General features: G+C 44.2%; 1 protein-coding gene and 1 pseudogene across 1 annotated transcript; one reads left to right on the top strand and one right to left on the bottom strand.

The window, feature by feature from the left end:
- Positions 1-11196: 11196 nt before the first annotated feature.
- Frg2 (FSHD region gene 2) lies at positions 11197-13517 on the bottom strand. The gene is made up of 5 exons (XM_063273883.1): positions 13348-13517; positions 13014-13132; positions 12636-12710; positions 12320-12386; positions 11197-12051 (listed from the first exon to the last, which is right to left on the bottom strand). Exons 2-5 carry the CDS (start codon positions 13102-13104, stop codon positions 11583-11585), a joined length of 702 nt encoding a protein of 233 aa, XP_063129953.1. The 5' UTR covers positions 13105-13132; positions 13348-13517; the 3' UTR covers positions 11197-11582.
- A 5815-nt stretch (positions 13518-19332) lies between these two features.
- On the top strand, positions 19333-19448 carry LOC120096814 (small nucleolar RNA SNORA17; annotated as a pseudogene).
- Positions 19449-19532: the final 84 nt, after the last annotated feature.

Here is a 19532-nt window from a genome sequence, read left to right as displayed (position 1 = left end):
TTCTGTATCCAGCAAAACTCTCAATTAACATAGATGGAGAAACCAAGATATTCCATGACAAAACCAGATTTATGCAATATCTTTCTACAAATCCAGCCCTACAAAGGATAGTAGATGGAAAACTCCAACACAAGGAGAGAAACTACACCATACAGAAAGCAAGAATATAATTTCCTTGCAATTAAATCAAAAGAGAGACAAGCAAACATAATTCCAGCTCTAACAACGAAAATAACAGGAAGTGACAATCACTGTTCCTTAATATCGCTCAACATCAATGGACTCAATTCCCTAATAAAAAGACATAGACTAACAAACTAGATACGCAATGAGGACCCAGCATTTTGCTGCGTGCAGGAAACACACCTCAGTGACAACGACAGACACTACCTCAGAGTAAATGGCTGGAAAACAACTTTCCAAGCAAATGGCCTGAAGAAACAAGCTGGAGTTGCCATTCTAATATCAAATAAAATTGACTTTCAACCAAAAGTCATTAAAAAAGATGAGGAAGGACACTTCATATTCATCAAAGGAAAAATCCACCAAGATGAACTCTCAATCCTAAGTATCTATGCTCCAAATGGAAGGGCACCTACATTCATAAAAGAAAACTTACTAAGCTCAAAGAACATATTGCACCTCACACAATAATAGTAAGAGATTTCAACATCCCACTCTCATCACTGAACAGATCATGGAAACAGAAACTAAACAGAGACGTAGAGAAACTAACAGAAGTTATGAACCAAATAGATTTAACAGATATTTATAGAACATTCCACCCTAAAACAAAAGGATATACCTTTCAGCACTTCATGGAACCTTCTTCAAAATTGACCATATAATTGGTCACAAAACAGGCCTCAACAGATACAGGAAGATAGAAATAATCCCATGCATCCTATCACATCACCACGCTCTAAGACTGGTCTTCAATAACAACAATAATGACGGAAAGCCCACATATACATGGAAGTTGAACAATGCTCTACTCAATGACAACTTGGTCAAGGAAGAAATAAAGAAAGAAATTAAAGACTTCTTAGAATTTAATGAAAATGAAGATACAGCATTCCCACACTTATGGGACACAATGAAAGCGATACTAAGAGGAAAACTCATAGCTCTGAGTGCCTGCAAAAAGAAACAGGAGAGAGCATACACCAGCAGCTTGACAGCACACCTAAAAGCTCTAGAACAAAAAGAAAGAAATAAAACCAAGAGGAGTAGAAGGCAGAAATAATCAAACTCAGAGCTGAAATCAACCAAGTAGAAACAAAAAAGTACTATACAAAGAATCAACAGAACCAAAAGTTGGTTCTTTGAGAAAATCAACAAGATAGATAAATCCTTAGCCAGACTAACCAGAGGACACAGCACATCCGAATTAACAAAATTAGAAATGAAAGTGGAGACATAACAACAGAATCTGAAGAAATTAAAAAAAAATCATCAGATCCTACTACAAAAGCCTATAATCAACAAAATTGAAAAATCTGGAGGAAATGGACAATTTTCTAGACAGATACCAGGTACCAAAGTTAAATCAGGAACAAATAAACCATCTAAACGACCCCATAACTCCTAAAGAAATAGAAGCAGTTATTAAAAGTCTCCCAACCAAAAAGAGCCCAGGTCTAGATGGGTTCAGTGCAGAATTCTATCAGACCTTCATAGAAGACCTCATACCAACACTGTCCAAACTATTTCACAAAATAGAAACAAATGGAGCACTACAAATTCCTTCTATGAAGCCACAATTACTCTTATACCAAAACCACACAAAGACCCAACAAAGAAAGAGAACTTCAGACCAATTTCCCTTATGAATATTGATGCAAAAATACTCAATAAAATTCTTGCAAACCGAATCCAAGAACACATCAAAATGATCATCCACCATGATCAAGTAGGCTTCATCCCAGGGATGCAGGGATGGTTTAATATATGAAAATCCATCAGTGTAATCCACTATATAAACAAACTCAAAGATAAGAACCACATGATCATTTCATTAGATGCTGAGAAGGCATTTGACAAAATTCAACACCCCTTCATGATAAAAGTCCTGGAAAGATCAGGAATTCAAGGCTCATACCTAAACATAGTAAAAGCAATATACAGCAAACCAGTAGTTAACATCAAACTAAATGGAGAGAAACTTGAAGCAATCCCACTAAAATCAGGGACTAGACAAGCCTGCCCACTCTCTCCCTACTTATTCAATGTAGTACTTACCAGAGTAATCAGACAGTGAAAGGAGGTCAAAGGGATACAAATTGGAAGGAAAGAAATCAAAATATCACTATTTGCAAATGATATGATAATGTACTTAAGTGACCCCAAAAGTTCCACCAGAGAACTACTTAATCTTCTAAACAACTTCAGCAAAGTGTCAGGATATAAAATTAACTCAAACAAATCAGTAGGGGCTGGAGAGATGACTCAGTGGTTAAGAGCACCGACTGCTCTTCCTGAGGTCCTGAGTTCAAATTCCAGCAACCACATGGTGGCTCACAACCATCTGTAATGAAATCTGATGCCCTCTTCTGGAGTGTCTGAAGACAGCTACAGTGTACTCATAGATAATAAATAAATAAAATATTTAAAAAAACAAACAAACAAACAAAACCAAATCAGTAGCCTTCCTCTACTCAAAGGATAAACAGGCTGAGAAAGAAATTAAGGTAATGACACCCTTCACAATAGTCCCAAATAATATAAAATATCTTGGTATGACTTTAACCAAGCAAGTGAAAGATCTGTATGACAAGAACTTCAAGTCTCTGAAGAAAGAAATTGAGGAAGATCTCAGAAGATGAAAAGAATTTCCATGCTCATGGATTGGCAGGATTAATATAGCAAAGATGGTCATTTTGCCAAAAGCAATCTACAGATTCAATGCAATCCCCATCAAAATTCCTACTCAATTCTTTATAGAGATAGAAAGAGCAATTTGCAAATTCATTTGGAATAACAAAAAAACCAGGAGAGGGAAAACTATACTCAACAATAAAAAACTTCTGGGGGAATCACCATCCCTGACTTCAAGCAGTATTACAGAGCAATAGTCATAAAAACTGTATGGTATTGGTACAGAGACAGGCAGATAAATCAGTGGAACAGAATTGAAGACCCAGAAATGAACCCACACACCTATAGTCACTTGATCTTTGACAAAGGAGCTAAAACCATCCAATGGAAGAAAGACAGCATTTTCAACAAATGGTGCTGGTTCAACTGGAGATCAGCATGTAGAAGAATGCAAATTGATCCATTCTTATCTCCTTGTACAAAGCTCAAGTCCAAGTGGATCAAGGACCTCCACATCAAACTAGATACACTCAAACTAATAGAAGAAAAAGTGGGGAAGAGTCTCGAACATATGGGCACTGAGGAAAATTTCCTGAACAAAACACCAATGGCTTATGCTCTAAGATCAAGAATTGACAAGTGGGACCTCATAAAACTGCAAAGCTTTTGTAAGGCAAAAGACAGTCATTAGGACAAAATGGCAACCAACAGATTGGGAAAAGATCTTTACCAATCCTACACCTGATAGAGGGCTAATATCCGAAATATACAAAGAACTCAAGAAGTTAGACTACAGGGAGACAAATAACCCTATTAAAAAATTGGGGTACAGAGCTAAACAGCTGAGGATTATTAAATGGCCAAAAAGCACCTAAAGAAATGTTCAACATCTTTAGTCATCAGGGAAATGCAAATCAAAACAACCCTGAGATTCCACCTCACACCAGTCAAAATGGCTATGATAAAAACCTCAGGTGACAGCAAATGCTGGCGAGGATGCGGAGAAAGAGGAACACTCCTCCATTGTTGGTGGGATTGCAGACTGGTACAACCATTCTGGAAATCAGTCTGGAGGTTCCTCAGAAAATTAGACATTGAACTGCCTGAGGATCCAGCTATACCTCTATTGGGCATATACCCAAAAGATGCCCCAATATATAAAAAAGACACGTGCTCCACTATGTTCAGAGCAGCCTAATTTATAATAGCCAGAAGCTGGAAAGATCCCAGATGCCCTTCAACAGAGGAATGGATACAGAAAATGTGGTACATCTACACAATGGAGTACTACTCAGCTATCAAAAACAATGACTTCATGAAATTTATAGGCAAATGGATGGAACTAGAAAATATCATCCTGAGTGAGGTTACTCAATCACAGAAAAACACACTTGGTATGTATTCATTGCATACCAATAATTTGGATATTAGCCAAAAAATCTCGAATTACCCAAGATGTAATCCACAGACCACAGGAAGATCAAGAAGAAGGATGACCAAAATTCGGATACTCCCACTCCTTCTTAAAAGGGGAAAAAATATCCAAAGGAGGGGATATGTAAGCAAAGTTTAGAGTAGTGACTCAAGGAACACCCATTCAGAGCCTGCCCCACATGTGGCCCATACATATACAGCCATCCAATTAGACAAGATGGATGAAGCAAAGAAGTGCGGGCCGACAGGAGCCGGATGTAGATCGCTCCTGAGAGACACAGCCAGAATACAGCAAACACAGAGGCGAATGCCAGCAGCAAACCACTGAACTGAGAATAGGACCCCCGTTGAAGGAATCAGAGAAAGAACTGGAAGAGCTTGAAGGGGCTCGAGACCCCATATGAACAACAATGCCAAGCAACCAGAGCTTCCACGGACTAAGCCACTACCTAAAGACTATATACATGGACTGACCCTGGACTCTGACCTCATAGGTAGCAATGAATATCCTAGTAAGAGCACCAGTGGAAGAGGAAGCCCTGGGTCCTGCTAAGACTGAACCCCCAGTGAACTAGATTGTTGGGGGGAGGGCGGCAATGGGGGGAGGATGGGGAGGGGAACACCGATAAGAAAGGGGAGGGGAAAGGGGGATGTTTGCCCGGAAACCGGGAAAGGGAATAACACTCAAAATGTATATAAGAAATACTCAAGTTAATAAAATAAATAAATAAATAAATAAAATAAAATAAAATCTAAAAAAAAAAATGCATGCTGAAAGGGCCATATAGATCTCTCCTGAGAGACACATCCATAGCAGGTCCAAAACAGAGGTCAATGCTAGCAGCAAACCACCGAACTAAGAATAGGACTCTTTTGGGGGGAATTAGAGGAAGGATTGAAAGAGTTGAAGGAGCTTGCAACCCCATAAAAACAAAACCAACCAGAGCTTCCAGGGACTAAACCACTACCAAAAGACTATGCATGGACTGACCCAGGGCTCCAATTGTATATGTAGCAGAGAATAGCCTTGTTGGGGCACCAGGGGAAGGGGAAGCCTTGTTCCTGCCAAGGTTGGACCCCCAGTGCAGGGGAATATGGGGGGGCAGTAAGGGGGATGTATGGGGGAGGGGAAGGGGAGGGAATGGGGGCTTATGGATAGGAAACTGGGAAGGGGAATAACATTTGAAATGAAGGTAAAGAAATATATCTAATAAAAAAATTTTTTTAAAAAAACATTTGCCACATTAAAAATATCCAAAAAAAAAAAAAAAAAAGAGTTGCCATAGTCATGGTGTCTCTTACCAGCAATAAAACCCTAAGACATACACATTCCCTAGATTTGTGGCTTTCCTCCCTTCAGCCTTTATAGACATTGTTTCTGCCCTGCCAAACAGTACATTCTTGGTTAGCCTAGGCCTATAGTCTCTGATGACCTCTCCTACATCAGTTTAACTGGTGTGCTGGTGACTGTTCTGTATTGGCTAGTTTCATGTTAACTTGACACAAGCTGGAGACCTCTGAGGGGGAACACCAGTTAAGGAAATGCCTCCATAAGGTAAGGCTGTAGGCAAGCCTGTAGGGCATTGTCTTAGTTAGTTATTGATATGGGTAGGGCCAGTCCATTGTAGGCAATGCTGCCCCTGGACTAGTGATCCCGGTGCTATAAGAAACAGACTGAGCGAGCCATGAGGAGCAAGTCAGTAAGCAGCATTCCTCCATGGCCTCTGCATCAGCTTCTGCTACAAGGTTCCTGCCTTGAGTTGTGCCTTGACTTCCCTTGGTGGTAGAGTGTGACCTGAGAGTTGTAGCTTAAATAAACTTTTCTTTACAAGTTGCCTATAGTCATGGTGTTTGTCACAACAACAGCAACCCTAAGACGTGCTTTTCAAGTCTGCAGAGCCAATGCTGTCTGCAGCTGAGGCACATAGCCTGTGTTATGACTATTAGCCTTCCCATCATGCTTTGCCCACAGTGCCAACCTTGCCAGGACAGTACATCTCCTGGTGGCTCTTGGGTCACAGACAAGTCCCAGGGACTTCCTATGAGTCACATCATTTTTTGTTAGTTGCCAGAAAGCATAAGGAGAATGGAAAATGTAGCAACAGGGCCAACTTTCTGACTTTAAAGCTTGTTCTGAGCTTAATGGAACTGGGGGTAAGGTGATGGTTCAGTGAGTAAAGTGTTTGCTGCACCAGCATTAGAACCTGATGTAGATCTCCAACATCTACATTGAAATCCAGGGATGCTGTCAAGTACCTGCTACTGTAGTTCTTGGTGGGAGAATCCTGGGGAGCTCACTGACCAGCCAGCATAGCCAAAAGGTTGAACTATAGCTGGTGATCTCTCGTCTCCAAACGTATGGTAGAATGAAGTGGAACTCCTGGTTTCTTCGGAGAGTCAGTTGTATCATGTGATGTTTTCCTAGAAATTGTCTTAATGAGATTTTTTTTGGGTGCAGTAGATGTGTGGGAGGATGTTCTGATAAGAACAGACACATGATGTTTTTCTAGAAGCAGCCTGGAAAAGGGGCATATGATCTTTTACTAGAACAGATACTTGAGAGAACACGTGATACTTGGAAAAGATATAAATAAAACCCAACAGACAATGGATGATGCTGGATGGTATTGGTACTCCTTACCATTCTTTGCTGGTCATCATTTGTTGTGACTTCATAGAGAGAAATGCCCCAAAACAACTTCTGGTTGTGTTCCGGTGGCTTCTTGCCACTTCTTCAAACTCAGCCGGATTGGCAGAGCCTCCAGGTTTCTTCTGGATCAACCTGCCGTTGCTGATTCATGAATGGTGTTCGCAAGTGGATCAGGCTGCTACTGCTGATTTGTGTGAACTAAACTGCTGATATCCTGACAACACAGATTGGATTTGCTCTGAAGAACCATTTCTAAACAGGATCACATCCTCTTTTGCTCTATTAACCTTTCCTTCCCACTACCTCTGGTGGGTGGTGGGCTAGAAGGGAGGTTAAAGCTTTTAAGAACCCTTATTAAAAGTAAGTTTTTGGAAAATCTAAGCCTACAGTAGAGAGTGATAGAAGAAGAAGAGATCCCAATGAATAAACCTCTAGCCTCCATACATGGGTGAGTGCACCTGAACACACACATACACACAGACACACACACACACACACACACACATGCATGCCAACACACACACACAGACACACCCAGATATACACACACATGTATGTATACACACACATGCACACACACATGTATACACACACATACACACACATACAGACACACACAGAGAGACACACACATGCACACACACATGTATACACACACATACACACACATACAGACACACACAGAGTGACACACACATGCACACACACATGTATACACACACATACAGACACACACACAGATACACACAGATACACACACACGCACACATGCATGCACACACACATATGCACACACACATGCTACACATACAGACAGACATACACACACACATGCATGCCTACACACACAGACACACACACACAGACACACACACATGCACACACACATGTATACACACACAGACACACACACATGCACACACATGTATACACACACAGACACACACACACAGATACACACACACATGCATACACACACAGATACACACACATGCATACACACACAGATACACATACACATGCATACACACACACGCACACATGTATACACACATACACACACAGCTGACTGGGTACTGCAGAACCCCACCCATATGAACTCTGCTTCGTCTTTCCAGACTGGTGTGCAGCTCATCTGGACACTCTGAGAGGGAAGAAGCAGAGGGATCTGAACCATAGCTGGACCCCCAAAATGCATAGCACAAACCCCCATTGCTACAGAACATATTAGATGACCGTTCCAGAGGGTCCTCTTCAACAGCGCCTTCCACAGCATCCACAAAGATCAAATCTATCTCCCTAGCGTTAAAATCGTCCGAAATTTTTAGCATGTTTTGTGACCGTAGTTTCCCAGTTCGGTTTGGGTTTGGTTTGGTTTAGTTTGGTTTGGTTTAAAGCAAATGAGAAATGACTTATGTATCATGAAGCTTTCCCACTTTGGAACCAAAGTCTTAATTTTATAACTTTGTCTAGTCCTTCTATAAAAAATAAGTGTAGTGTCAAAACTGACAATTTAACACATAAACAAGTAGAGGTAGAGTCGTTAGTGAATTCTTCAAAGAATTAAAACGGACATTTCTCAAGTAATTCCATAAATAGGAAAGACCAGAATGCTAAAACACAGTCTTTTTGTGAACCATAATTATCTGACCCTAAAATACAGTGAGGACATAACAGAAAAGGAAAATCACACACCAATTTTCCTGATGAACATCGATGCAATTATTCCCAATAAAGCACTCTGAAATCTGTGTTATTGCCACATAAAGTAGGAAGGACAAACTCTTGCTGTCGTTCATCCGTGAGCTTTGGTCTCTCTCCTTCTAACAATAGTCTAATAGAAAAAAAAATGAATCCTCAGAGTCCTAATCTAAAAGAAGCCTGGAGCCATCATGAGCAATGGGCATCCTCTCTCTACACTGAGCAGCTCAGCAAATACGGAAACAAGAGGGAATGAGGAGATTTTTGCTCTAATCCATCTGGCACTGGGGTCTCACAAGAGAAAATCCTCTCTCTGGCCCTGCTGACTCAGAGCAGCACGGAAAGAATCCAGTGGGTATGGTCAGCCTAAACCCACGTTTGCTTCCAATGTGTGTTGCGATGGGGGTGTAGTTTCAGAGATCCTCACTGCCTCTGCCATGTGGTTTTAGACCCGAAGACCACATAGTTCGCATGCATATTATTCTGGGTCATGGTTGTCATAAAGAACAAACAGGGAACATGGTATGGCCAGAGCTGCACATCAAAGTAGGCTTGCAGGACTGAATAACACCGGAAGTGTAGACTAGAGAACGGTCATCTAATATGTTCTGCTCAGGCTGAGCAGGCTGAGCGTGTGGCTGTAAACGATTTCAGGCACAGTAGTTACTTGGTTACTTACTTGATTACGTGGTGGTAAAAGGATTGACTTTAAAGGCAAACTTCAAATAGCATTTCTCAGGAATAAAAAACACTCCCACGCAAACTGAATTCAAGAACATTTCAGGGGCTGGGGATTTAGCTCAGTGGTAGAGCGCTTACCTAGGAAGCGCAAGGCCCTGGGTTCAGTCCCCAGCTCCGAAAAAAAGAACCAAAAAAAAAAAAAAAGAACATTTCAAAAACATGCTACACGCTGCACACGATAATGTTTTATTTTCCCAGAGCCCAAGAGCAAGAAGCAGGTAGATCTCTGGGAGTCTGAGGTCAGCATGATCTACATGATAAGTTCCAGCCAACTAGGGTTACACAGTGAGTTCTGTATCAATAACCAACCAACCCCAAACAAACAAGAATTAAATCACTCCCAAACCATTCTTCGTGATCAAATCGGTTTTATTCAAAACATGCAGGCATAACCTAATGTATGCAAAAATGAGTTAATGTAAACAGACTAAGGGACAAAGGTCACATATTTAATAGATTTAAAAAAAAAAAAAGCTTGACAGGTGTCTTAGTCAGGGTTTCTATTCCTGCACAAATATCATGGCCAAGAAGTTGAAGAGGAAAGGGTTTATTCAGTTTACATTTCCACATTGTTCTGTCCATCCCCAAAGGAAGTCAGGACTGGAACTTACACAGTTGATACAGAGGCCGTGGAGGGATGTTACTTACTGGCTTTCTTCCCCTGGCTTGCTCAGCTTGCTCTCTTATAGAACCCAGGACCACCAGCCCAGGAATGGTACCACATTGGGCCCTCCCCTGCCTTGATCACTAATTGAGAAAATGCCTTACAGCTGGGTCTCATGGAGGCATTTCCTCAACGGAGGCTCCTTTCTCTGGGCTAACTTCAGCTTGTGTCAAGTTGACACACAAAACCAGTCAGTACAAGGTTCAACATTCCTTCATAACATCAGGGGAGCATCAGGGGAGGGAGGGTGGGAGCCAGAGGAGAGAGAAGAGTCCTGTAGAAGGCTGGCTTCTGGACAGGGTGTGGCTACTCCACAGAAACATACAGCAGCCACGGTCATGTGCACAAGTCCTCCACAAGATCAACAGTTAAAAATTCTAGCATGGGGCTGGAGAGATGGCTCTTCTGGTGTGTCTGAAGACAGCTACAGTGAACTTATATATAATAAATGAATAAATCTTTAAAAAAAAAAGATTTGTTATTTGGGCTGGAGAGATGGCTCAGCGGTTAAGAGCACCGACTGCTCTTCCAGAGGTCCTGAGTTCAATTCCCAGCAACCTCATGGTGGCTCACAACCATCTGTAATGGGATCTGATGCCCTCTTCTGGTGTGTCTGAAGACAGCTACAGTGTACTCATATATAATAAATGAATAAATCTTTAAAAAAGAAATTCTAGCATGGGAGCTTGATTGAGACCAGAACCTGCCCCAATCCGCTACTGCCATGAAGTAGCAGGGTCCCAGGAGAGATGACCAGCCCCTAGCCCGGGCAGCATGGGAGAACTGGCCCCAGAGGGAATGAGACAGAGAATCATGCAACCCACTTTTAGGGGGGACCTTCTCACATTTTCAGTCTGACCTGGATAACCCTTATCATATGGGCGGAGACTTGTCTCCTAAGTGATTCAAGATCCAGTCAGTTGACAATACTAACAATTACAGTACTCAGTATGAACTTCTAATACACACTGTGATATGTACTGTCATAAAAAAAAGTTTAAAAAGACAAGTTTAATTATATTTAAATATTACAATTAATTTATGTGATAATTATGCTAAATATTTTCTGTATTATCCTAGCCCATAAGACTAGTACTTTAGATCATTGTTATGCAAAATAAGTTTGTACAATATATCCTTACATTCTCAAAATAAAGACATATTTAATGTAAAATCGGAGGAGGTGGGCAGAAGGAGACACAGGCAATGGGAAGGCTGATTATGACCTACAGGGAATATACTCCAAGATATTTGGGCACCCACCCTTCTCAGACTAAATGAAAAGGCTGAAGAACTACAGAATTTTCTGTTAAATCAATATTTATTTGCAACTTTCTACAATATAAGTACACAAGTCCAACACACACTTGAGCAAAATATCCAAAGGAAGCAAGGCTCAATTGTGAGTCCTAGATCCCAGTGAAACACAGTTCATGATCCTGAGTAAACACTTCAAACTCTTCACTGATGCACCTGCTACATGTTCTCACAGAGAGGGCGAGCGCCCCAGGCAGTGGAGACAGGGAGGTGGAGTGGTCCTTTATTGTCCCAGAGTGTGACTCTGCTCTGAGGGACTCATGGTCTTGGCTCAGGACTTGTCTTGTCAGGACTTGATGGGCTGGCAGAGTCTGTGGTCTTCTCTCCTCCCTCCACCAAAGGACTCTGAGGTTCCTTGCCAGACAGCTCCTGAGGGGCAGGCATGGTGCCTGGGATAAGCCAGCCCTCAGCAGGGAAGGCAAAGCCTGCTTGGGTGGCCATGCTGTAGAACGTGTGCACCACGGCAGTCAGAGAACCTGAGAGCTGGCTGAGCTGAGAGAGCTGCTCAGGGCTGAGCAGGGAACCATGCTGCTGGGCCTGCATCTGGACTGTGTCTCTATAAATCTCCTCAGACTTCTCCCGCAGAAAGCTCACCAGGTTCTTCCGAATTGGTAATGGGTCTGTGTGCTGAGGGCGATGGGATAATCCATCTTGGTGTCCATTGGCTCTTGGCTCAGCCTTTGTTTCCGAAGTCTTGTGTCTCTTTTTCCCATGGGAGCTGCCCTCGCTTCCTGTGGAAAACCCTGAGAGTGGGAGAATGACCAGGAAAGCTCCCATCCACCTGCCTGCAGAACCTCCTCTGGAGCCTTCAGAGCCTGGAGGCTGCTGGCCATTCCTTTCCAGGCATGCCAGCCTCCACCCTGAGCAGATCCTCCTCAGATCCCACATGCACTGAGAACTTGGCCTCCCTTAAGTGCTCTGAGGCTCCTAGCCACCTGCCTGTCTGAGCCCTGTATGATGGAGATGGGGGCTGACCCTTGGGGAAAAGGGAGCACTTACCTGTCCTGACCTGGCTGGAGTCCCTGGAAGAGTGTTTCCTCTTCCTGGGTGCTTCCTTCTGAGCTGAAATGGGATTGTGGGATAAGGTGAGGGCATCGTGGAAAACCCTCAGCTGCACACCACACAGCTAGTCCATCCTAGACACCCGAGAAGCTGAGCACAGACCCCAAAATGCTGCCCAGCTATCGTCCACAGCCAGGAAGTCTAGGGACCTGGCTTCATTAAAACCTCGTAGGGTCATGCCAAGCAGAACTCCTCCCTCTCCACTTGTAAACACCCCCCACACCCCCAACAGAATGGACTGAAACTTACTTGATTCTTCAGTGTGGTTACTGGAATTGCTGTCTGATTGACTGGGGGTCCGCTCATTTTTATTTGGTTCTGATTCTAAAGCCAGAGAGAGTTTAGATGACAGAGTGCCTTGACTATCCCATACCCTGTGCCTAACCCACCAGGTATATAATTTCTTCTGTGAGCTCACAGTTTAAAGGAGTTCACCCTAATTTCCTTCAGATGACCACTGTCAGCCATTTTATGCCGTTCCTATCTACCCCTCCAAACCATCACAGCTCTGTGGCTGGAATCTGGCCCTCTCCCCTCCCCTGTCTCAATGCACTCAAACCTGAGCCTTGTTCACACTGCAAGGGGAAGCCAGTGTCTCCCCTTTTTCTCTCAGTTGCTTCTCCTCACCTGATGTCCTTTCATCAACGGTGCTCTGTGGCCCAGTAGGGGGGTCCAGTGTTTGACAAGAAGGGTCTGGATGGGAGGTTTCTGAATCCATGCTCAGGTTGAACTGCAAGGCTTTCTCTCTTCCATGAACAGAAGGAATTATGGTTATTATATTTGTCAGGGTTCTCTATAGTAACAGAAGTTACAAAATGAATCTCTTTCCACATAGATGAAAGAGATCTATATTAGAAAGACTTGGGGCTGGGGATTTAGCTCAGTGGTAGAGCGCTTACCTAGGAAGCGCAAGGCCCTGGGTTTGGTCCCCAGCTCCAAAAAAAAAGAAAGAAAGACTTACAGGCTGTGGTCCGGCTAATCCAACAATGGCTGCTTCTGAACCGAATCTCCAAGAGTCCAGGAGTTGTTCCCTTCAGAAGGCTAGTTGTCTAAAGCTGTCTTCAGTATATGCTGTAATACCGAGCAAATCTGAGGTAAGGCCAGTGGAGGAGACTTGCTACCAACGGGAGAGCAAGCTGTCAAAGACAGAGGCTCCCATCTTCCAGATTCTTTATATAGGCTTCTAGAAGGGGGTGTGGCCTGGATTAGGGTGGGTCTTCCCAAGGTCTGGATTAAAGGTGTGTGTCCCCACCTCAGAGATCCAGCACAGAAGTGGCCTTCCCACTTCACATGATTTAATTAAGCAATGATCACTCACAGGGGTGCCCAGACAGGTTTGGATTTTAATGACCTCCAGATGTGGTCAAGCTGATGCCAGCCTGCTGAAGATGCCTTTTCCAAGTCCCTTTGGTGGCCAGGGCTCTCTCCTTGGCTGTAGAGCTCCCTCCTTGTCTAGGGAAGAAACCTATTTTTCTTGGACATTAGTCTCGGGAAATGATTAGGCCTTTGTGGTTTCTTTACTTAATGAGGCAAGGTGGATGTCAAAGCCAGGGACAAAGGGACAGCAGACAGCATGGCAGGGGACTCCACCTCTTTCCCCCAAGACATGTCTTAGACCTAGACAAGCCTTCTCAGATACTAATTAAATCTCCATTATAATGCCATCCTTAGCAATGGCAAACAGAAGGCTGCAGATGCTGGCTTAAAGATGCTGGCTATGGGCTGGGGATTTAGCTCAGTGGTAGAGCGCTTACCTAGGAAGCGCAAGGCCCTGGGTTCGGTCCCCAGCTCCGAAAAAAAAAAAAAAAAAAGAACCAAAAAAAAAAAAAAAAAAGATGCTGGCTATGAAAGAACAGACAGGATGGCTGTAAGTGTCAACTGTACCCCCTCTTTCTTGAAATGCAGTCTCACTCTGTAATCCCATTTGTCCTGGAACTCTCTGTGTAAACCAGGCTGACCTGAAACACGGAGAGTTCTCTGCCTCCTGTGTGGTGGGAGAGAGTAAAGGCTTGAACCACCACACCCAGCCCACACTCCCCGAATTCAAGCCAGTCTAGTTGATTAGATCAAATGTGATTTAATAGAGCCAGCCAACTCCAGAAGTTCACCCAATACTGAGGATGGAGCCGGAAACCTCAAGCAGAGCCTGAACCACCACAGGCTGGGACCAGCCTGGGTACAGACAGACCACTCTCAAGAGAAAGGGAGAAAGTCAGGAAGTCACCAGCCAGTCAGTCATGGAAAAGGAACACTTGCCCTCAGCTCAACCCCACTCTTCATAATGTTCTGGATGCCCACTGTCCCCAAGCCTTGCTGGGACCTGCCACCCCTGTTTTCTCTTCCCCAGGATGACTTCATTCTCTCCAAGCCCTTGGTACTTTCTCCTGAAAACCCATTTTGAATGTCAACACTTGGCCATTCATCCCCAGACAATTCATGGGACAGTTCAGTCTTTTTGCAAAGAAGGAGGAGGAGGAGGAAGAAGAAGGGGAGGGGGAGGAGGAGGAGAGGAATAGGAAGAGGAGGAAGATGATGATGAAGAAGAAGACAAAGAAGAAAAGAAGAAGATGAGGAGGAAGAGGAAGAGGAAGAGGAAGAAGAAGAAGAAGAAGAAGAAGAAGAAGAAGAAGAAGAAGAAGAAGAAGAAGAAGAAGAAGAAGAAGAAGACTTGCCAATCCTAATCCCTTCTCCTGCAAGGAATCTGTGGTGCATACTCAGTAACTAGCTCCCCTTTCAACCCAGATAGAATTTGAACTTTGAGGCCTCAGCAGGAATTACAGTAAGCCCCAGAGGTGCCTCATTAAGGGCAGAGGGGATTTTAATTGTCCATGCTTTTGGATCCTGTGGAAGGAGCAATAGACTGAAACCGCATGAAACAAAACATCTACGCCATTCCTGAGTATTGATGCAAAAGCCTCCTGCTCCTTCCACTGTAGGGATGAATGTACACCACGGTTTCCTGCAGAGCTGCTCACCACAACTAAGCTAGGGAGCGAATCTAGGTGTTCCAAATGGATAAAGAAAACGTGGTGTGTAACTCAGTGGAATCCTTTCTGTCCATAAAGAAGAATGACCTCGCACCATGTAAGTAAGATGGGCAGAGATGGGAATATTCATATTAAACAAGTTAGGCCAGTCTCAGATGAAAACCAAACTTCCTCTCCCTGTCTGACTCTCTGGAGTCGGCTATGGTCACATGACATCATGCATACACATAGCATATTAGTGATTAACGTTGTGTCCCTGGGAGGCCATGTTGTTAAACCCCTTTCTAAACACTTCTGTGTGTTTGTCTCCATAGATCTGTGTGGTTCTCGCCCTTGAGCAGAGAGTTTTCTTGTTGCAGAGGCTGGGGGTTGATAAAGAGTCTAAGCTGTTCAAATGCTGAGAAAAGAGATTGTGAATGTTCCTCTGTGGGTGGAATTTCTACACCAGCCCTCCCCCTCCAAACTGAGGGAGCTTCTCGGAAGTCAGGATGGAGGGAAGGACTGTAAGAGCCAGAGGAGAGAGAAGAGTCCTGTAGAAGGCTGGCTTCCGGACAGGGTGTGGCTATTGTACACAAACTCAGAGTAGCTTTGGTTATGTGCTCAGGACCTCCACAAATGAAGAGAGTTAACACAGGAGCTGAATAGTGGTGGGACTTTCCTTTCATCCCAGAAGTAGGGAGGCAGAGACAGGTTGATCTCTGGGAGTTTGAGGCCAGCTTTGTCTATAGAGTAAGTTCCAGAACATAGATAAATCCTGACTCAGAAAAAAAAAAAATCTCGCAAGGGAACTGGGATGCATTTAACGCTGCACAATGGCGGCAGAGGCTAGTAGATCTATGTGATATCAAGGCCATCCTGGTCTACACAGCAAGTCCCAGGACAGCCTAGGTTCCATAGAAATCCCTAGTCTCAAATTAATTAGTTAATTAATTAAGCTAGCATGAGACTAGAGATGGTGGCTGGCTTAAGAGGCTTTCTGTTGGGTTTGGGGATTTAGCTCAGTGGTAGAGCGCTTGCCTAGGAAGCACAAGGCCCTGGGTTTGGTCCCCAGCTCCGAAAAAAAAGAACCAAAAAAAAAAAAAAAAAAAAAAAAAAAAAAAAGGCTTTCTGTGTATTATGAGGATCTGAGTTCTGTTCCCAAGGGTCTTGTGGCACCTCAAAACCACCTGAAACTCTACCTCAAGGTGAAGTGGCACCCTCTACTGGCCTTGCAAATACAAGTGACATCCATTCGCACAGAAACGAGCACACAGACACACATAAGTAGAAATAAAAGTGACTGAAGGGATGGTCATTCAGAGTCTGCCCCACCTGGAGATCCAGCCCATTTATATACAGCCACCAAACCTAGACAATATTGATGAAGCCAAGAAGCGCATGCTGAACAGGAGCCCGATATAGCTGCCTCCTGAGAGGCTCAGCCGGATGGAGACAAATACAGAGGTGAATGCTATCAGCCAACCATTGAACTGTTAACAGGGTCCCCATTGGAGGAGTTAGAGAAAGGAATGAAGGAGCTGAAGGGGCTTGCCACCCCATAAAAACAACAATACCAACCAACTAGAGCTCTCAGGAACTAAAATCCAAGAGAACACTTGGGAGATTGACCTCTGATGCCTGAGAGGGATTATCCTGGTTAAACTAATAAACAAGACAAAGCCTCTCCCCAAATGTGTGAGGCAGAATTGTCCTTGGGACCCTTGCCTCCTAAAGAGTAAGAGAGCTGAACATTGGCTCTCCTCTCCCTCTGCTGCCGATGCTCCTTAGCGTGCTCACGCTTCTGTGGCCACGCCTTCCTCACAGCGGCCTGCAGGAAGCTTCCCTTACTGAAGTTGCTCCTGCTAGGTTTCGTGGGAAATGACCAACACCTCTGTGTCTTCGTTGGGGTTTCTGTCGCTGTGAGAAAACACAAGATGGAAGCTTTTGCCAGAGGAAAGGTTTTCTTTCAGCTCACAGTTCCACATCTCAGTCCAACGTGACACAAGCTGGCGTCATCACAGAGAAGGGGGCTTCAGTTGAGGACCCAGCTGTAAGGCATTTTCTCAGTGATCAAGGCGGGGAGAACCCAGCCCACTGTGGCTGGTGGTCTTGAGTTCTATAAGAAAGCAAACTGAGCAAGCCAGGGGAAGCAAGCCAGTAAGTTACATCCCTCCATGGCCTCTGCATCAGCTCCTGCTTCCTGTCCTGCTTCAGTTCCAGTCCTGACTTCCTGTGGTGATGAACAGCAATGTGGAAGTGTAAGCTGAATAAACCCTTTCCTCCCCAACTCGCTTCTTGGTCATGATGTTTTGTGCAGAAATAGGAACCCTGACTAAGACAATTCTTGAACAATCTCCTGGCAGGAGGCTGGAGACAGGAGCTGATGCTGAGGCCACGGAGGGGCGCTGCTTACCGGCACGCTTCTCTTGGCTTGCTCAGCCTGCTTTTTACAGAACCCTGTACCTGGCTTCCCAGTGGCGACACCACCCACATAACATGACCTCTCCCACCTGAATCGTTAATGAAGAAAATGCACCACAGACTTGCCTACAGGCAGATCTTACGAGAGGAGTTTTGTCAGGAGAGAGTCATTTTTTTTTTCTCTCATGACTCTAACTCCCATGACGCTGACATAAAACTGAGCAGGACAAGCTAAGGCCATAGGCTGCACAGAAATCTATTACAGTTGTCACAAAGAGACTTGTCTTGCAGAAATTTTAGGGACCCTGGACAAGGTAATGACATTCATTGAAACACTACTCATCTAGCAGATTCCGGGGTATTTAGAACAAGCATTGCTCACCATTCCGATGTTTGCTTTGCAACCTTTTCATGTTAAAGTGACAATGATAGGCAAGCATCGTAAGTCACACCAGTAGAATTGCTGAGGTTTCCCTGGTGGCAATGTCTCTTTGAGGAAGCTTCCTCAGTCACACCCCTGAGAGGGACTTGAGATTCCTGGGGTTTGATGACATCAGGTGCATGGCTTTGACTGGGAGAGGCTTGGTCATCCTACAGACATGACATAGCCTCCTGGCCTAGACCCCACGGTAAGAATGGTCCTTCTTTCTTTAATATCTATGTTTTTGCATTTGAACAGCATCACCCACTACCTGCAACAGTACCCTGGACCTTAGTTGGCCCCAGATCCCAGCACAAAGGACTCTATGAGAAAAGCATCATTGATGCTGTAAAACTCAGCAAGTAGACAGCGCCCTCTTCCAAAACTAAACAAAGACCAAATCCATCAAAGTCCACAGTTCTGGGAAAGTCTCTAAATGTTCTAACCTCGCTTTTTAGCTTCTGTAGTTCTGTTTCTGGCTAACTGTTCTCGTTAACTGAAGTGTGTCAATCCGGAACATAGGTTTTGTGCTTAAAACTCACCGTGAAAAAGGCACAGGGCCACACTGGGATCCTTAACACCCAGTGTGGCTGCTGGCTAGCTAATACCTTCTATTGCCTTAAACGCATGTGTGAGCAGTCTTCTCTGGTGAACACCCCACAACGCAGGAATAACAACACAGGAATTACTTACTGGCTGAGACTATTGTCTGGAACTCTTGACTCTTGCTGTGGATATGAGTCTATAAAGCTTACATCGTACATGGAATTGATGTTTGCGCTTTCCTCAGAAAGTTTAATCCAGTAAAGGAGTCCATCCATCCCACCTGTCAGACTGCAGCCTCTAATGCTTCCACTGCACACTTCTTCAGCAACAGCTCAGGGCAGCTCCATTGTTCTGTAGAAGCCCTGGGACAATATTCACCTCATGCCTTGGCAGTCTCCTAAGTGCAAAATTTGTAACCTGGGTCATGGTGGCGCATGCCTTTAGTCCCAGCATTAGGGAGGCAGAGGCAGAAGGATCTCTGAGTTCAAGGCCAGCCTGGTCTACAGAATGAGTTCTAGAGCAGCCAGGACTATTCAGAGAAACACTGTTTCAAATAAACAAAAAGAAATAAATAAAGAGTTTTGCCCCCTGCCCCTAGAGGCATTGCAGATGTGGCTGCTGTGTTGCACCTGCCTCAGTAGGAAAGAGGCTGTGTCTACACGCAGTGTTCTGACTTCTGAACACCTGAGTGTTTAGTAGCCTAGCATTCCCCGAGAAAAGCAAGCCTGAGACAATCACTACTCCAGTGTCAAGCAGGACTGGAAAGATTCCAGGACAGAAAGCAAGCTAGAG

Source organism: Rattus norvegicus, chromosome 14 (assembly GCF_036323735.1).
Source record: "Rattus norvegicus strain BN/NHsdMcwi chromosome 14, GRCr8, whole genome shotgun sequence".
NCBI lineage: Eukaryota > Metazoa > Chordata > Mammalia > Rodentia > Muridae > Rattus > Rattus norvegicus.
The sequence above is the reverse complement of the archived record's forward strand: the minus strand, read 5'-3'. Positions and strand labels throughout refer to the sequence as shown.

Excerpts from the sequence above, each read along its gene's own strand:
- Frg2 (XM_063273883.1), bottom strand. The coding sequence starts at position 13,104 with ATGGATTCAGAAACCTCCCATCCAGACCCTTCTTGTCAAACACTGGAC. Across the intron at positions 12,387-12,635 it reads TAACCACACTGAAGAATCAA|CTCAGAAGGAAGCACCCAGG; the intron begins GTAAGTTTCAGT and ends ATCCCATTTCAG. Across the intron at positions 12,052-12,319 it reads AGCCAGGTCAGGACAGGTAA|CGAGGGCAGCTCCCATGGGA; the intron begins GTGCTCCCTTTT and ends TTCCACAGGAAG.